This window comes from Furipterus horrens, mitochondrion (genome assembly GCF_987537825.1).
Source record: "Furipterus horrens mitochondrion, complete genome".
Classification (NCBI taxonomy): Eukaryota; Metazoa; Chordata; class Mammalia; order Chiroptera; family Furipteridae; genus Furipterus; species Furipterus horrens.
Window position 1 is genome coordinate 1 of NC_048476.1, and position 16,516 is coordinate 16,516.

The following is a 16,516-nucleotide window of genomic DNA, read 5'->3' on the forward strand; positions in this document are numbered from 1 at the left end:
GTTAATGTAGCTTAAACAAACAAAGCGAAGCACTGAAAATGCTTAGATGAGTTACTAAACTCCATAAACAAATAGGTTTGGTCCCAGCCTTTTTATTAGTTTCTAGCAAAATTACACATGCAAGTATCCGCACCCCAGTGAAAATGCCCTCCAAGTCGCAATGCGATAAAAAGGAGCAGGTATCAAGCACGCCACAGCAGCTCACGACACCTTGCTTAGCCACACCCCCACGGGAGACAGCAGTGATAAAAATTAGGCCATAAACGAAAGTTCGACCAAATTATGCTACTCAGGGTTGGTAAATTTCGTGCCAGCCACCGCGGCCATACGATTAACCCAAACTAATAAAACTACGGCGTAAAGCGTGTTTAATATATAATCATATTAATAAAGCCAAATTATAACTAATCCGTAAAAAGTCTTAGTTACAGTAAGACCATTGACGAAAGTAGCTTTAAATACAATGATCCCACGACAGCTAAGACCCAAACTGGGATTAGATACCCCACTATGCTTAGCCTTAAACCCAAAAAGTTAAAACTAACAAAACTACTCGCCAGAGTACTACTAGCCAAAGCCTGAAACTCAAAGGACTTGGCGGTGCTTTACATCCCTCTAGAGGAGCCTGTTCTATAATCGATAACCCCCGATAAACCTCACCAATCCTGGCCAATTCCGCCTATATACCGCCATCCTCAGCAAACCCTAAAAAGGAAAAACAGTAAGCTCAAGCATATTACATAAAAACGTTAGGTCAAGGTGTAGCTCATGGATTGGAAAGCAATGGGCTACATTCCCTGACTAACAGGTTACCATTTATAAACGAAAGCCCTTGTGAAATCAAGTACTAAAGGTGGATTTAGCAGTAAACTAAGAATAGAGTGCCTAGTTGAAAAGGGCCATAAAGCACGCACACACCGCCCGTCACCCTCCTCGATTACCTACGATAGTTAACAAGCCATAGCTAGCACACCATCACATGTACTAGAGGAGATAAGTCGTAACAAGGTAAGTGTACTGGAAAGTGCACTTGGATAATCCAAAGTGTAGCTTAACACAAAGCATCTAGCTTACACCTAGAAGATTTCATACAAATGACCACTTTGAGCCGTACCTAGCTCAAAAAAAAAAACAAAATACAACTAGCACTGCCTAATAAAACAAAACATTTAAACAGACATAAAAGTATAGGAGATAGAAATTACAATAGAAGCTATAGAGAAAGTACCGCAAGGGAACCATGAAAGAACTGAACCAAAGCAATAAACAGCAAAGCTTACCCCTTCTACCTTTTGCATAATGAATTAACTAGACTGCCCTAGCAAAGAGAACTCAAGTTAGCCCCCCCGAAACCAGACGAGCTATTTACGAACAACTTTACAGAGTAAACTCATCTATGTGGCAAAATAGTGAGAAGATTCGCAAATAGAGGTGACAAGCCAATCGAGCCTGGTGATAGCTGGTTATCCAGGAAAAGAATATTAGTTCAAATTTAAATTTACCTAAAAACCTAGTAATTATAATGTAAATTTAAATTATAGTCTAAAGAGGTACAGCTCTTTAGACAAAGACTACAATCTTAACTAGAGAGTAAGCATACAAACTATCAAAGTTGGCCTAAAAGCAGCCACCAATTAAGAAAGCGTTCAAGCTCAACATAACACACTACATCAATACCATAATTACTAAGCCAACTCCTAAAACATAACTGGATTATTCTATTATTACATAGAAGAAACACTGTTAATATGAGTAACAAGAAAATTTTCTCCAAGCACATGTGTATAACAGACCGAATACTCACTGATAATTAACAAAAAGCAAACCCAACCAAACAACAGGACACTTGCCCAACAACTTGTTAGCCCAACACAGGAGTGCACCATGGAAAGATTAAAAAGAGTAAAAGGAACTAGGCAAACACGAATTCCGCCTGTTTACCAAAAACATCACCTCTAGCATGCCCAGTATTAGAGGCACTGCCTGCCCAGTGACAATAGTTAAACGGCCGCGGTATCCTGACCGTGCAAAGGTAGCATAATCACTTGTTCTTTAAATAAGGACTTGAATGAAGGGCCACACGAGAATTCTACTGTCTCTTACTCTAAATCAGTGAAATTGACCTTCCCGTGAAGAGGCGGGAATGACTAAATAAGACGAGAAGACCCTATGGAGCTTTAATTGCATGCTCTATCAGACACTAAAAATACCCAAAAGGTATAAAACGCTCTTACTAGCGCAGCAATTTAGGTTGGGGTGACCTCGGAGTATAACTCAACCTCCGAGTGATTTAAAACCTAGACAAACAAGTCAAAGAAACAAAAATCACTTATTGATCCAAATCAAATTTGATCAACGAAATAAGTTACCCTAGGGATAACAGCGCAATCCTATTTAAGAGCCCCTATCGACAATAGGGTTTACGACCTCGATGTTGGATCAGGACATCCTAATGGTGCAGCAGCTATTAATGGTTCGTTTGTTCAACGATTAAAGTCCTACGTGATCTGAGTTCAGACCGGAGTAATCCAGGTCGGTTTCTATCTATTTTTTGTCCCTCCCAGTACGAAAGGATAAGAGAGACGGGGCCAACTTCCCAAAAGCGCCCTCAAGACTAACAGATGATACAGTATGAATCTGGAGCATAAAAACTAACCCACCCTAGACCAGGGTTTGTTAGAGTGGCAGAGCCCGGTAATTGCATAAAACTTAAACCTTTACAACCAGAGGTTCAACTCCTCTCTCTAACAACATGTTCTTCCTAAACTTACTACTAATAATTATCCCAGTACTAGTAGCCGTAGCTTTCCTAACCCTAACTGAACGCAAGGTACTAGGCTATATACAACTACGTAAAGGCCCTAACATCGTAGGACCATGAGGTCTACTACAACCAATCGCCGATGCAGTTAAATTATTTACCAAAGAACCCCTACGACCTACAACATCATCCATCACTATATTTATTATAGCCCCAATTCTAGCTCTAATACTAGCACTAACCATATGAACCCCTCTACCCATACCTCAACCCATAATTAACATAAACCTGGGCATTCTATTCATACTCTCTATATCTAGCCTAGCAGTGTACTCCATTTTATGATCAGGCTGAGCTTCCAACTCAAACTATGCTCTAATTGGAGCCCTCCGGGCCGTAGCACAGACAATCTCTTATGAAGTCACACTAGCAATTATCCTTCTATCTGTACTACTAATAAACGGCTCATATACCCTACCAACCCTGATCACTACCCAACAATACATATGACTGATCTTACCATCATGGCCACTAGCAATAATATGATTTATCTCCACTCTAGCCGAAACCAACCGGGCCCCCTTCGACCTGACAGAAGGAGAATCAGAGCTAGTTTCAGGATTCAATGTAGAATATGCAGGAGGCCCATTCGCATTATTCTTCCTAGCAGAATACGCCAACATCATCATAATAAATGCCCTAACTACAGTCCTATTTCTAGGGGCCTGAAACTACCCCACCGCCCCAGAACTAAACACTATCAGCTTCATAACCAAAACCCTCATACTCACCATAGCTTTCTTATGGGTTCGAGCCTCATATCCACGGTTTCGATACGACCAACTTATGCACTTACTATGAAAAAATTTCCTCCCCCTAACACTAGCACTATGCATATGACACATCACCATACCAATCACCACAGCAGGCATTCCCCCCATAACATAAGAAATATGTCTGATAAAAGAGTTACTTTGATAGAGTAAACCATAGAGGATAAAACCCTCTTATTTCTAGAACTATAGGAGTCGAACCTAATCTTAAGAATCCAAAAATCTTCGTGCTACCATTTACACCAAATCCTAAGTAAGGTCAGCTAAATAAGCTATCGGGCCCATACCCCGAAAATGTTGGTTTATATCCTTCCCGTACTAATAAACCCCATCATCCTATCAATCATCGCATCAACCATCATCTTAGGGACTATCATTGTTATAATAAGCTCCCATTGGCTTATAATTTGACTAGGTTTTGAAATAAACATACTAGCAATTATTCCAATCCTAATAAAAACCCACAACCCACGATCAACAGAAGCCTCCGCCAAATACTTTTTCACCCAGACAACCGCATCAGCACTACTACTCCTAGCCGTAATTATCAACCTAATATACTCAGGACAATGAACAACCACCAAACCATTAAACAACCTAGCCTCATCTATCATGACCCTAGCACTAGCTATAAAACTAGGCCTCTCCCCATTCCACTACTGAGTGCCAGAAGTTACCCAAGGAATCCCCCTATCATCAGGACTAATCTTACTAACATGACAAAAACTAGCCCCATTATCTGTACTATACAATATAGCACCAAACATCAATTCAGACCTACTACTAACAATATCTATGCTATCCATCCTGTTAGGAGGATGAGGCGGCCTCAACCAAACCCAACTACGCAAAATAATAGCATACTCTTCTATTGCCCATATAGGATGAATAACTGCCATCATTATCTACAACCCTGCCATAACAATCTTAAACCTAGTAATCTACATCCTATTAACAACCACTATATTCCTCATACTCATTAACAACTCTACAACCACAACCCTGTCTCTAGCCCATACATGAAACAATACGCCACTGCTCACTATTACCATACTATTGACCCTGCTCTCACTAGGGGGCCTTCCCCCACTCACCGGCTTCATGCCAAAATGAATAATTATCCAAGAACTAACAAAAAATGACGCAATTATCCTACCTTTACTTATAGCCATAGCCGCCCTACTCAACCTATACTTCTATATACGCCTAGCATACGCTACAGCACTAACCATGTTCCCTACCATAAACAATATAAAAATAAAATGGCACCTAAAAACCATAAAACAGACTCCACTTCTACCCCCTCTAATTATTATCTCAACCATAGCACTTCCACTAACCCCCATAATCATGGCATTAAACTAGGAGTTTAGGTTAACCTAGACCAAGAGCCTTCAAAGCCCTAAGCAAGTTTATACAACTTAACTCCTGGTATAAGGACTGCAGGACCACACCCTACATCAATTGAATGCAAATCAACTACTTTAATTAAGCTAAGACCTTACTAGATTGATGGGCTTCAAACCCACGAAACTTTAGTTAACAGCTAAAAACCCTAGTCAACTGGCTTCAATCTACTTCTCCCGCCGTTAGGGGAAAAAAGGCGGGAGAAGCCCCGGCAGGATTGAAGCTGCTTCTTTGAATTTGCAATTCAACGTGCAATACACCACAGGGCTTGGTAAAAAGAGGACTTTACCTCTGTGCTTAGATTTACAGCCTAATGCCTACTCGGCCATTTTACCTATGTTCACAACACGTTGACTATTTTCAACAAACCATAAAGACATTGGCACACTTTACATAATCTTCGGCGCTTGGGCCGGGATAATTGGTACCGCTCTGAGCCTGATTATCCGTGCTGAACTAGGCCAACCAGGAGCCCTCATAGGCGACGACCAAATTTACAATGTAGTTGTAACCGCCCATGCCTTCGTAATAATCTTCTTCATAGTTATGCCCATCATAATTGGCGGATTTGGCAACTGACTTATTCCCCTTATGATTGGAGCCCCTGACATGGCCTTCCCGCGAATAAATAACATGAGCTTTTGACTGTTACCACCATCCTTTCTACTACTACTGGCCTCCTCCATGGTAGAGGCCGGCGTAGGGACTGGTTGAACCGTCTACCCACCTTTAGCAGGCAACCTCGCTCACGCAGGAGCTTCTGTAGACCTGGCTATTTTTTCTTTGCACCTGGCAGGGGTCTCATCAATTCTTGGGGCTATTAACTTTATTACTACTATCATTAACATAAAACCTCCCGCTCTAAACCAGTACCAAACCCCCTTATTTGTCTGATCAGTTGTAATCACAGCCGTTCTATTACTGTTATCACTACCAGTGCTAGCTGCTGGCATTACTATACTACTAACTGACCGAAACTTAAACACTACCTTTTTCGACCCGGCTGGGGGAGGAGATCCAATCTTATATCAGCACTTGTTCTGATTTTTCGGCCACCCAGAAGTATATATCCTAATCCTCCCTGGCTTCGGAATAATTTCTCACATTGTCACATACTACTCAGGCAAAAAAGAGCCTTTCGGGTACATGGGTATAGTTTGAGCCATAATATCCATTGGATTCTTAGGTTTTATTGTATGAGCCCACCATATGTTTACCGTAGGAATGGACGTAGACACACGAGCTTATTTTACCTCTGCAACTATAATCATTGCAATTCCAACAGGTGTAAAAGTATTCAGCTGACTAGCCACCTTGCATGGAGGTAATATTAAATGATCCCCAGCTATACTATGAGCACTAGGCTTTATTTTCCTATTCACAGTAGGAGGCCTAACAGGCATCGTATTAGCTAACTCATCATTAGACATCGTACTACATGATACATATTATGTAGTAGCCCATTTCCACTACGTCTTGTCAATAGGAGCTGTTTTCGCCATCCTAGGAGGATTTGTTCACTGATTCCCACTTTTCTCCGGGTACACACTAAATAACACATGAGCCAAAATCCAGTTCCTAGTTATGTTTGTAGGTGTAAATATAACTTTTTTCCCTCAACATTTTTTAGGTCTATCTGGTATACCACGACGCTACTCCGACTACCCAGATGCCTACGCCACCTGAAATACGGTGTCATCTATAGGCTCCTTCATCTCACTAACAGCCGTCATACTACTAATCTTCATGATCTGAGAGGCATTCGCAGCCAAACGAGAAGTAATGATAGTAGAACTAACAGCTACTAACCTAGAATGACTCCACGGATGTCCTCCTCCATATCACACATTTGAAGAACCAACATACGTAGTCCCAAAATAAGAAAGGAAGGAATCGAACCCCCTAAGATTGGTTTCAAGCCAACATCATAGCCACTATGTCTTTCTCCACCAGCGAGACATTAGTAAAACTTACATAACTTTGTCAAAGTTAAGTTACAAGCGAAACCCTTGTATGTCTCCATGGCTTACCCATCTCAACTAGGACTTCAAGACGCTACTTCTCCTATTATAGAGGAACTACTTCACTTTCATGACCACACACTAATAATTGTATTCCTAATTAGCTCACTAGTACTATATATCATCTCACTAATACTAACAACTAACCTAACACATACAAATACAATAGACGCCCAAGAAGTAGAAACAATCTGGACCATCCTACCCGCTCTGATTTTAATTACAATCGCACTCCCCTCTCTACGAATCCTATATATAATAGATGAAATCAATAATCCTCTGATAACTGTAAAAACTATGGGTCACCAGTGATACTGAAGCTACGAATATACTGATTATGAAGATTTAGCCTTTGACTCCTACATAGTACCCACCACAGACCTAAAACCAGGAGAACTCCGCCTCCTAGAAGTAGATAACCGACTAGTACTGCCGATAGAAATAACAATTCGAATGCTAGTGTCATCCGAAGATGTCCTTCACTCCTGAGCAGTTCCTTCTCTGGGCCTGAAAACTGATGCAATCCCAGGTCGCCTAAACCAAACAACCCTTCTATCCACCCGCCCAGGATTATATTATGGCCAATGCTCTGAAATTTGTGGGTCTAATCACAGCTTTATACCAATTGTCCTCGAAATAGTACCACTAAATCACTTTGAAAAATGATCGGCCTCAATATTAACATCATTAAGAAGCTAGTAGCATTAACCTTTTAAGTTAAAGATAGGGAAACCAAATTCCCCTTAATGGTATGCCACAACTAGATACATCAACCTGAACTATTACAATCGTATCTACCCTACTAACCCTATTCATTATTATACAACTGAAAATCTCTACCTACCTGTACTACCCCTCCCCCCAGCCAATAACCACCAAGACTACCAAATCCCTTGTACCCTGAGAAACTAAATGAACGAAAATTTATTCTCCTCTTTCATTACCCCTACAATAATAGGTCTGCCTATTGTTGTCCTAGTGATTATATTTCCAACCATTATATTCCCATCAACAAACCAGCTAATCTGTAACCGTCTGCTAACAATTCAACAATGGCTTCTTCGACTAACATCTAAACAAATACTTTCAATTCATAATAACAAAGGACAGACCTGGGCTCTGATATTAATGTCCTTAATTATATTTATTGGCACAACCAATCTCCTAGGCCTCCTACCACACTCCTTTACTCCCACAACTCAATTATCAATAAACCTAGGTATAGCCATCCCTTTATGAGCAGGTACCGTTATTCTAGGCTTCCGACACAAAACTAAAGCCTCACTAGCCCACTTCCTACCCCAGGGCACCCCATTACCCCTAATTCCCATGCTAATTATTATCGAAACAATCAGCCTATTTATCCAGCCAATAGCACTAGCGGTGCGATTAACTGCCAACATCACAGCCGGACATTTACTAATTCACCTTATTGGAGGAGCCACATTAGCCTTAATAAACATTAACACAACCATCGCCCTCATCACGTTCATTATCTTACTATTATTAACCATCTTAGAATTCGCCGTAGCTCTCATCCAAGCCTACGTATTTACACTTCTGGTAAGCCTATATCTACACGACAATGCCTAATGACCCACCAAACCCACGCCTACCACATAGTCAATCCAAGCCCATGACCACTAACAGGTGCACTTTCTGCCCTCTTACTGACCTCGGGCTTAGTTATATGATTCCACTTTAACTCCATATTCCTACTACTCCTTGGCCTTGCTACCAACACCCTCACTATATATCAATGATGGCGTGACATTATCCGAGAGAGTACTTTCCAAGGACATCACACACCCATCGTACAAAAAGGTCTTCGCTACGGAATAATTCTTTTTATTATCTCAGAAGTTTTCTTCTTTTCCGGCTTCTTTTGAGCCTTCTATCACTCAAGCCTAGCTCCGACCCCAGAGCTGGGAGGGCTTTGACCTCCAACAGGAATCACCCCACTAAACCCATTAGACGTCCCATTACTAAACACATCCGTACTACTAGCCTCAGGCGTTTCCATCACCTGGGCCCACCACAGCCTAATAGAAGGTAACCGTAAGGGAATACTACAAGCACTAGCCATCACTATTTGCCTGGGATTATATTTTACACTACTACAAGCATCAGAATATTACGAAACCTCCTTCACGATCTCCGATGGTGTTTACGGATCCACTTTCTTCATAGCCACGGGCTTCCATGGATTACACGTAATCATTGGCTCCACCTTCCTCATTGTATGCATACTACGACAACTAAAATTCCACTTCACATCTAGCCACCACTTCGGATTCGAAGCAGCTGCTTGATACTGACACTTCGTAGATGTCGTCTGACTCTTCCTCTACGTATCAATTTATTGATGAGGCTCATGCTCTTTTAGTATTAATCAGTACAACTGACTTCCAATCAGTTAGTTTCGGCAAACCCCGAAGAAGAGCAATAAACATACTGTTAGCTCTAATTACCCACTCCATACTGGCATCCCTCCTAGTGATCATTGCATTCTGACTGCCCCAGACAAACTCATACTCAGAAAAACTGAGCCCTTACGAGTGCGGCTTCGACCCTACTAGTCCAGCCCGCCTGCCGTTCTCCATAAAATTCTTCCTAGTAGCCATCACCTTTCTACTCTTTGATCTAGAAATTGCACTTCTACTCCCCCTTCCATGAGCATACCAAACAAACAACCTAAACAACATGCTCCCTATCTCTCTACTTCTACTCTCTCTGCTAGCCATCAGTCTACTTTATGAATGATCAAATGACGGACTAGAATGATCTGAATAATGATAATTAGTTTAAACAAAACAAGTGATTTCGACTCACTAGATTATGCCAAACTCCATAATTATCAAATGACACTAACGTACATGAACATATTTGTAGCATTCATAATCTCCCTAACAGGCCTACTAATATATCGATCACATATAATGTCCTCCCTATTGTGCCTGGAAGGTATAATATTATCCCTGTTCGTACTAATATCTATCACTATTCTAAGCATTAACATAACACTAGCCAACATACTACCAATTATCCTTCTAGTATTCGCTGCGTGCGAAGCAGCTCTAGGATTATCTTTGCTAGTAATAGTATCAAACACTTACGGTACGGACTATGTTCAAAGCCTAAACCTACTACAATGCTAAAAATTATTATCCCAACCACTATAATCATTCCCCTTACATGATTATCAAAAAATAAACTAGTATGAATCAACACAACAATACATAGCCTAATTATTAATCTCCTGTGTCTCCCTCTAATAGCTCAATTTGGAGACAATAGCATTAACTTATCCCAAATGTTCTTCACCGACGCACTATCCGCACCTCTCCTAATGCTAACTATATGACTGTTACCCCTTATGATTATAGCAAGCCAATCTCACCTATCCAACGAAACACCAACCCGAAAAAAACTATATATCACAATACTTGTAACCCTGCAAGTACTTCTTATCATAACTTTCACCGTCTCTGAACTAATTTTATTCTATATCTTATTTGAAGCCACTTTACTACCTACACTCGTCCTTATTACTCGCTGAGGCGCACAAACTGAGCGCCTGGCCGCAGGGTACTATTTCCTGTTCTATACGCTAGTAGGGTCCCTCCCATTACTAATCGCACTAACCTTTCTCCAGAGTACCCTAGGCTCATTAAACTTCTTACTAAACGAAATCTTAGCCAAACCCCTACCAAACTCATGAACCAACAGTATGCTATGGCTAGCTTGCATAACGGCGTTTATAGTAAAAATGCCCCTATATGGCCTACATCTTTGACTACCAAAAGCCCACGTAGAAGCCCCAATCGCTGGCTCAATAGTCCTAGCCGCCATTCTATTAAAGCTAGGAGGATATGGTATAATACGCATTACAGTCTTATTAGAGCCATTAACAATATCTATATCCTACCCATTCATGATACTCTCCCTATGAGGAATAATTATAACTAGTTCCATCTGCATACGACAAACCGACTTAAAATCTCTCATTGCCTACTCATCAGTAAGCCACATGGCACTTGTAATCACAGCTATCCTTATCCAAACCCCATTAAGCTACATAGGAGCAACAGCACTAATAATCGCCCACGGCCTAACATCCTCAATACTATTCTGTCTAGCAAATACAAACTATGAGCGAATCCACAGTCGAACTATAATCCTGGCTCGAGGACTACAAACAATCCTACCACTAATAGCCGCCTGATGACTACTAGCAAGCACAGCAAACCTCGCCCTTCCTCCAACTATCAACTTCATAGGAGAACTACTAGTAGTTATATCAACATTTTCATGATCAAACCTATCAATCATTCTAATAGGATTTAACATCATCATCACAGCATTATATTCCCTCTATATACTAATCACAACACAACGAGGTAAGCACACTCACCACATCAACAACATTAAGCCCTCCTACACACGAGAAAACACTCTAATAGCAATACATATGCTACCGTTGCTCCTACTAATTATAAACCCAAAAATTATTATAGGCACTACTTACTGTAAATATAGTTTAATAAAACATTAGATTGTGAATCTAAAGATAGAGGCTAACCCCTCTTATTTACCGAAAAAGCATGCAAGAACTGCTAACTCATGCCCCCACACTTAAAAATGTGGCTTTTTCACACTTTTAAAGGATAACAGTTATCCGTTGGCCTTAGGAGCCAAAAACCTTGGTGCAACTCCAAATAAAAGTAATAAATATATTACACACCCTAACATTCACATCACTTATAGCCCTACTCGCCCCTATCGCAATGACTCTCACAAACAACCAAAACCACCCCAACTACCCCAACCATGTAAAAACCATGGTCTCCTATTCCTTCTTTATCAGCCTAATTCCTACCACCATATTCATCTACTCCAACCAAGAAACAATAATCTCCAACTGAAATTGAATTACCATGCACACAATAAACATCTCTATAAGCTTTAAACTAGATTACTTCTCAATACTATTTATACCAGTTGCATTGTTCGTAACATGGTCTATCATAGAATTCTCCATGTGATATATGCACACTGACCCAAGCATCAACCGATTCTTTAAATACTTGTTAACATTTTTAGTCACAATAATAATTCTAGTAACAGCTAACAACCTGTTTCAACTATTCATTGGCTGAGAGGGAGTAGGGATCATATCCTTCTTATTGATCAGCTGATGGTACGGTCGAACAGACGCAAACACAGCAGCACTTCAAGCTATCCTATATAATCGCATTGGAGACGTCGGCTTCATTCTATCTATAGCATGATTTATAACCAACCTGAATACATGAGAAATCCAACAAATCTTTGCTCTACAACCAAACAACACCAATGTTCCCCTAGCCGGGCTACTTCTAGCAGCCACAGGCAAGTCAGCCCAATTCGGGCTACATCCATGACTACCATCAGCCATAGAAGGCCCAACACCTGTCTCTGCCCTACTCCACTCCAGCACAATAGTCGTAGCAGGTGTTTTCCTACTCATCCGATTTCATCCCATAATAGAACACAACCCACTCATCCAAACAACAGCACTATGCATAGGAGCTATAACAACCCTATTCACAGCCATATGTGCCCTCACCCAAAACGACATTAAAAAAATCATCGCATTCTCTACCTCAAGCCAACTAGGCCTAATAATAGTAACCATTGGCATCAATCAACCACATTTAGCCTTCCTTCACATCTGCACCCACGCATTCTTTAAAGCCATACTATTTATATGTTCAGGATCAATTATCCATAGCCTCCATGACGAACAAGACATTCGAAAAATAGGAGGCCTATACAAAACCATGCCCATAACAACCACAGCTCTTATCATCGGAAGTTTAGCCCTAACAGGCATGCCCTTTCTAACAGGCTTCTACTCAAAAGACCTAATCATTGAAGCCACTAACACGTCGTATACCAACGCCTGAGCCCTACTAATAACTCTAATCGCCACCTCCCTAACTGCCGTATACAGCACCCGAATCGTTTTCTTTGCACTGCTAAAACAACCACGCTTCCCCACCACATCACCAATCAATGAAAACAATCCCCTACTACTTAACCCCATCAAGCGCCTTATAGCAGGCAGCATATTTGCCGGTTTCCTAATCTCTAATAACATCCACCCCATGAACATCCCCCAACTAACAATACCACTATACTTAAAACTTACAGCAATGTTCGTAACACTACTAGGCTTCACCATTGCCCTAGAATTAAGCTCAATAACCTCAAACCTAAAAACCAAGTCCCCTACAAGTATATTCAAATTTTCTAACCTTCTCGGCTATTTCCCCGCCATCATTCACCGCCACCCATCTTTATTAAAACTAACTATAAGCCAAAAGCTAGCTTCCCACCTAACAGATAACATTTGATTAGAAACCACTCTACCAAAAACAATCTCCCAATTCCAACTAAAAATTTCCACACTTACTTCCACCCAAAAAGGCCTAATTAAACTCTATTTCCTCTCCTTCCTAATCACACTAACACTAGTCATACTAATTAGTTACCCCGTGTAATCTCTATGATAACCACAACAGCAACCAAAAGAGTCCATCCAGTCACAATAACTAACCAAGTGCCATAATTATACAGACCAGAAGCCCCCACAGCCTCCTTATTAAAAACCCCGGTATTGCCAGTATCATACACAACTCAATCCCCCAGACCATCAAACTTAACAACCAACTCCAACTCCATATTCTTAACAACATTAAAAACTAACATAGACTCCATAAGCACTCCAACAACAAAAGCCCCTAACACAGTCTTATTAGAGATCAGCACCTCAGGATACTGCTCAATAGCTATAGCAGTAGTATACCCAAAAACAACCAACATCCCCCCCAAATAAACCAAAAACACCATCAGCCCCAAAAACGGACCACCAAAACCCACAATAATACCACAACCAACACTCCCCCCCACAATTAAGCCAACCCCTCCGTAAATAGGAGAAGGTTTAGAAGAAACCCCCACAAAGCTAATAACAAATATAACACTTAAAATGAATATGATATACGTCATCATTATTCCTACATGGACTTACCCATGACTAATGACATGAAAAATCATCGTTGTATTTCAACTATAAGAACAATAATGACAAACCTCCGAAAAATCCACCCACTACTTAAAATCATTAACACCTCCTTTGTAGACCTACCAGCTCCAGCAAGCCTGTCATCATGATGAAACTTCGGGTCTCTCTTAGGAGTTTGCTTAGCTGTACAGATTTTAACAGGCTTGTTTCTAGCCATACACTATACATCCGACACAGCCACAGCATTCAATTCCGTAACACATATTTGCCGAGACGTCAACTATGGCTGAATAATCCGATATGCTCATGCTAACGGAGCCTCCATATTTTTCATCTGCCTGTACATGCACGTGGGCCGAGGACTATACTACGGCTCCTACACCTACTCAGAAACATGAAACATCGGCATCCTTCTCCTATTCACCACCATAGCCACTGCATTTATAGGGTATGTACTACCATGAGGTCAAATATCATTCTGAGGGGCAACAGTCATCACAAACCTCCTATCCGCCGTACCCTATATTGGAACTGAACTTGTACAATGAATCTGAGGTGGATTTTCAGTAGACAAAGCAACCCTAACCCGATTCTTTGCCTTCCACTTCCTTTTACCATTCATCATCTCAGCCCTAGTGATAGTTCACCTACTATTCCTACACGAAACAGGGTCCAATAACCCAACAGGTATCCCATCAGACTCAGACATAATCCCATTCCACCCTTACTACACAATCAAGGACATTTTAGGCCTCTTACTCCTACTAACAGTACTATCAGCCCTAGTACTATTCTCACCCGACCTCTTAGGAGACCCAGATAACTACACACCAGCAAACCCACTAAACACCCCCCCACACATCAAACCAGAATGGTATTTCCTGTTCGCCTATGCCATCCTACGCTCCATTCCCAATAAACTAGGAGGCGTACTAGCCCTAGTCCTATCAATCCTAATTCTAGCAGTTATCCCACTATTACACACCTCTAAGCAACGAAGTATAGCATTCCGTCCCCTCAGCCAATGCCTATTCTGACTACTAGTCGCAAATCTCCTCACCCTAACCTGAATCGGAGGCCAGCCAGTAGAACACCCATTTATCATCATCGGACAGACCGCCTCAGTACTCTACTTCACCACAATCTTAATTCTCATACCACTTACTGCCTTAGCCGAAAATAAACTCTTAAAATGAAGAGTCTACGTAGTATATCTATTATACTGGTCTTGTAAGCCAGAGAAGGGATTTACCTTCCCCGTGGACCTCAAGGAGGAGGGACAACCCCCACCATCAGCACCCAAAGCTGATATTCTATATTAAACTACCCCTTGACCCATGCATACTATGTATAACTAACATTATATTATTATCCCCATGAATATTCTTGTAATACTACATATTATTAATAGTACATACGTACATACATTCAATAATCGTACATACACCATTCTATTACGTTAATCCACACCAACATGACTATCCCTCAAGTAACCTTGGTCTCTTTATCTACCAACCTCCGTGAAACCAGCAACCCGCCCAATACGGACTCCTCTTCTCGGACCCGGCCCATTTAACTTGGGGGTTTCTAGCTAGCTCCAACGTAAACGGCATCTGGTTCTTGCTTCAGGGCCATGGCACCTAATAATCGCCCACACGTTCCCCTTAAATAAGACATCACGATGGATTAGTGACTAATCAGCCCATGCCGCGGCATAACTGAACTGTCATACCTCAGGTAGGATTTTTTTCGGGGTATGCTTGGACTCAACTACGGCCGTAGAGGCCAGGGGTCAGGGGCATATAATCCCTACGAGCCTACGGTGTACCTTAAATCACTACCATAATGGTAAGCATGGAAAGAAAGTCAATGATCAATAGACATATGAAGTAACAGCACAATAAAACTTTACCCACACGAAACGTTCTTAAGTTGTTATAAGTCAATGGTTCAGGACATAGCCTATTATATATTCCCCCCTTTCGGCGTACGTACACGTACACGTACACGTACACGTACACGTACACGTACACGTACACGTACACGTACACGTACACGTACACGTACACGTACACGCACACGCACACGCACACGCACACGCACACGTACACGTACACGTACACGTACACGTACACGTACACGTACACGTACACGTACACGTACACGTACACGCGTTTTAAGTATATAGCTTTTTAAGGTCGACAAACCCCCTTACCCCCGTTAATCCAATGCCCAATATCTGTGTATCCTGCCAAACCCCAAAAACAGGGCAGACATTAGGCAATTTAAAAATTAACGATATTAAAACCAAAACCCTCATGACCGGTGTATTGAATAAAATAATAACCGACCGCTACTACTTTAAGGAATTAATTTTCCTTAGACAGATAATCCTCTAGATCCTTAGCAAATTTTCATTTTTCAT

The 16,516-nt window shown here is 41.2% G+C and overlaps 13 protein-coding genes and 24 non-coding genes across 37 annotated transcripts; 28 read left to right on the forward strand and 9 right to left on the reverse strand. All coding sequences in view use genetic code 2, as the record gives it.

The window, feature by feature from the left end:
• trnF(gaa) lies at positions 1-70 on the forward strand. Its single transcript has one exon. It is a non-coding gene; the product is annotated as a tRNA-Phe (tRNA).
• Positions 71-1,040, forward strand: HRV58_mgr02. The gene has a single exon. It is a non-coding gene; the product is annotated as a 12S ribosomal RNA (ribosomal RNA).
• Positions 1,041-1,107, forward strand: trnV(tac). Its single transcript has one exon. It is a non-coding gene; the product is annotated as a tRNA-Val (tRNA).
• HRV58_mgr01 lies at positions 1,108-2,675 on the forward strand. The gene has a single exon. It is a non-coding gene; the product is annotated as a 16S ribosomal RNA (ribosomal RNA).
• Positions 2,676-2,750, forward strand: trnL2(taa). The gene has a single exon. It is a non-coding gene; the product is annotated as a tRNA-Leu (tRNA).
• Positions 2,751-2,752: 2 nt separating this feature from the next.
• On the forward strand, positions 2,753-3,709 carry ND1 (NADH dehydrogenase subunit 1). Its single transcript has one exon. It carries the CDS (start codon positions 2,753-2,755, stop codon positions 3,707-3,709), a length of 957 nt encoding a protein of 318 aa, YP_009826326.1.
• trnI(gat) lies at positions 3,710-3,777 on the forward strand. Its single transcript has one exon. It is a non-coding gene; the product is annotated as a tRNA-Ile (tRNA).
• trnQ(ttg) lies at positions 3,775-3,846 on the reverse strand. The gene has a single exon. It is a non-coding gene; the product is annotated as a tRNA-Gln (tRNA).
• Positions 3,847-3,915, forward strand: trnM(cat). The gene has a single exon. It is a non-coding gene; the product is annotated as a tRNA-Met (tRNA).
• Positions 3,916-4,959, forward strand: ND2 (NADH dehydrogenase subunit 2). Its single transcript has one exon. It carries the CDS (start codon positions 3,916-3,918, stop codon positions 4,957-4,959), a length of 1,044 nt encoding a protein of 347 aa, YP_009826327.1.
• trnW(tca) lies at positions 4,960-5,025 on the forward strand. The gene has a single exon. It is a non-coding gene; the product is annotated as a tRNA-Trp (tRNA).
• Positions 5,026-5,028: 3 nt separating this feature from the next.
• On the reverse strand, positions 5,029-5,097 carry trnA(tgc). Its single transcript has one exon. It is a non-coding gene; the product is annotated as a tRNA-Ala (tRNA).
• Position 5,098: 1 nt separating this feature from the next.
• Positions 5,099-5,171, reverse strand: trnN(gtt). The gene has a single exon. It is a non-coding gene; the product is annotated as a tRNA-Asn (tRNA).
• Positions 5,172-5,204: 33 nt separating this feature from the next.
• On the reverse strand, positions 5,205-5,270 carry trnC(gca). The gene has a single exon. It is a non-coding gene; the product is annotated as a tRNA-Cys (tRNA).
• On the reverse strand, positions 5,271-5,336 carry trnY(gta). The gene has a single exon. It is a non-coding gene; the product is annotated as a tRNA-Tyr (tRNA).
• Position 5,337: 1 nt separating this feature from the next.
• COX1 (cytochrome c oxidase subunit I) lies at positions 5,338-6,882 on the forward strand. Its single transcript has one exon. It carries the CDS (start codon positions 5,338-5,340, stop codon positions 6,880-6,882), a length of 1,545 nt encoding a protein of 514 aa, YP_009826328.1.
• trnS2(tga) lies at positions 6,883-6,948 on the reverse strand. The gene has a single exon. It is a non-coding gene; the product is annotated as a tRNA-Ser (tRNA).
• A 7-nt stretch (positions 6,949-6,955) lies between these two features.
• Positions 6,956-7,022, forward strand: trnD(gtc). The gene has a single exon. It is a non-coding gene; the product is annotated as a tRNA-Asp (tRNA).
• Positions 7,023-7,715, forward strand: COX2 (cytochrome c oxidase subunit II). Its single transcript has one exon. It carries the CDS (start codon positions 7,023-7,025, stop codon positions 7,713-7,715), a length of 693 nt encoding a protein of 230 aa, YP_009826329.1.
• On the forward strand, positions 7,716-7,772 carry trnK(ttt). Its single transcript has one exon. It is a non-coding gene; the product is annotated as a tRNA-Lys (tRNA).
• A 1-nt stretch (position 7,773) lies between these two features.
• On the forward strand, positions 7,774-7,977 carry ATP8 (ATP synthase F0 subunit 8). Its single transcript has one exon. It carries the CDS (start codon positions 7,774-7,776, stop codon positions 7,975-7,977), a length of 204 nt encoding a protein of 67 aa, YP_009826330.1.
• Positions 7,935-8,615, forward strand: ATP6 (ATP synthase F0 subunit 6). The gene has a single exon. The coding sequence runs from the start codon at positions 7,935-7,937 to the stop codon at positions 8,613-8,615; it is 681 nt and encodes a 226-aa protein (YP_009826331.1).
• Positions 8,615-9,398, forward strand: COX3 (cytochrome c oxidase subunit III). The gene has a single exon. A coding segment is annotated over exon 1 (784 nt).
• trnG(tcc) lies at positions 9,399-9,467 on the forward strand. The gene has a single exon. It is a non-coding gene; the product is annotated as a tRNA-Gly (tRNA).
• ND3 (NADH dehydrogenase subunit 3) lies at positions 9,468-9,815 on the forward strand. The gene has a single exon. The coding sequence runs from the start codon at positions 9,468-9,470 to the stop codon at positions 9,813-9,815; it is 348 nt and encodes a 115-aa protein (YP_009826333.1).
• trnR(tcg) lies at positions 9,816-9,883 on the forward strand. The gene has a single exon. It is a non-coding gene; the product is annotated as a tRNA-Arg (tRNA).
• Positions 9,884-10,180, forward strand: ND4L (NADH dehydrogenase subunit 4L). The gene has a single exon. It carries the CDS (start codon positions 9,884-9,886, stop codon positions 10,178-10,180), a length of 297 nt encoding a protein of 98 aa, YP_009826334.1.
• Positions 10,174-11,551, forward strand: ND4 (NADH dehydrogenase subunit 4). The gene has a single exon. A coding segment is annotated over exon 1 (1,378 nt).
• On the forward strand, positions 11,552-11,618 carry trnH(gtg). Its single transcript has one exon. It is a non-coding gene; the product is annotated as a tRNA-His (tRNA).
• trnS1(gct) lies at positions 11,619-11,677 on the forward strand. Its single transcript has one exon. It is a non-coding gene; the product is annotated as a tRNA-Ser (tRNA).
• A 1-nt stretch (position 11,678) lies between these two features.
• On the forward strand, positions 11,679-11,749 carry trnL1(tag). The gene has a single exon. It is a non-coding gene; the product is annotated as a tRNA-Leu (tRNA).
• On the forward strand, positions 11,750-13,567 carry ND5 (NADH dehydrogenase subunit 5). The gene has a single exon. It carries the CDS (start codon positions 11,750-11,752, stop codon positions 13,565-13,567), a length of 1,818 nt encoding a protein of 605 aa, YP_009826336.1.
• Positions 13,551-14,078, reverse strand: ND6 (NADH dehydrogenase subunit 6). Its single transcript has one exon. The coding sequence runs from the start codon at positions 14,076-14,078 to the stop codon at positions 13,551-13,553; it is 528 nt and encodes a 175-aa protein (YP_009826337.1).
• trnE(ttc) lies at positions 14,079-14,146 on the reverse strand. The gene has a single exon. It is a non-coding gene; the product is annotated as a tRNA-Glu (tRNA).
• A 4-nt stretch (positions 14,147-14,150) lies between these two features.
• CYTB (cytochrome b) lies at positions 14,151-15,290 on the forward strand. Its single transcript has one exon. The coding sequence runs from the start codon at positions 14,151-14,153 to the stop codon at positions 15,288-15,290; it is 1,140 nt and encodes a 379-aa protein (YP_009826338.1).
• Positions 15,291-15,357, forward strand: trnT(tgt). Its single transcript has one exon. It is a non-coding gene; the product is annotated as a tRNA-Thr (tRNA).
• trnP(tgg) lies at positions 15,358-15,424 on the reverse strand. Its single transcript has one exon. It is a non-coding gene; the product is annotated as a tRNA-Pro (tRNA).
• Between the last annotated feature and the right edge of the window lie 1,092 nt (positions 15,425-16,516).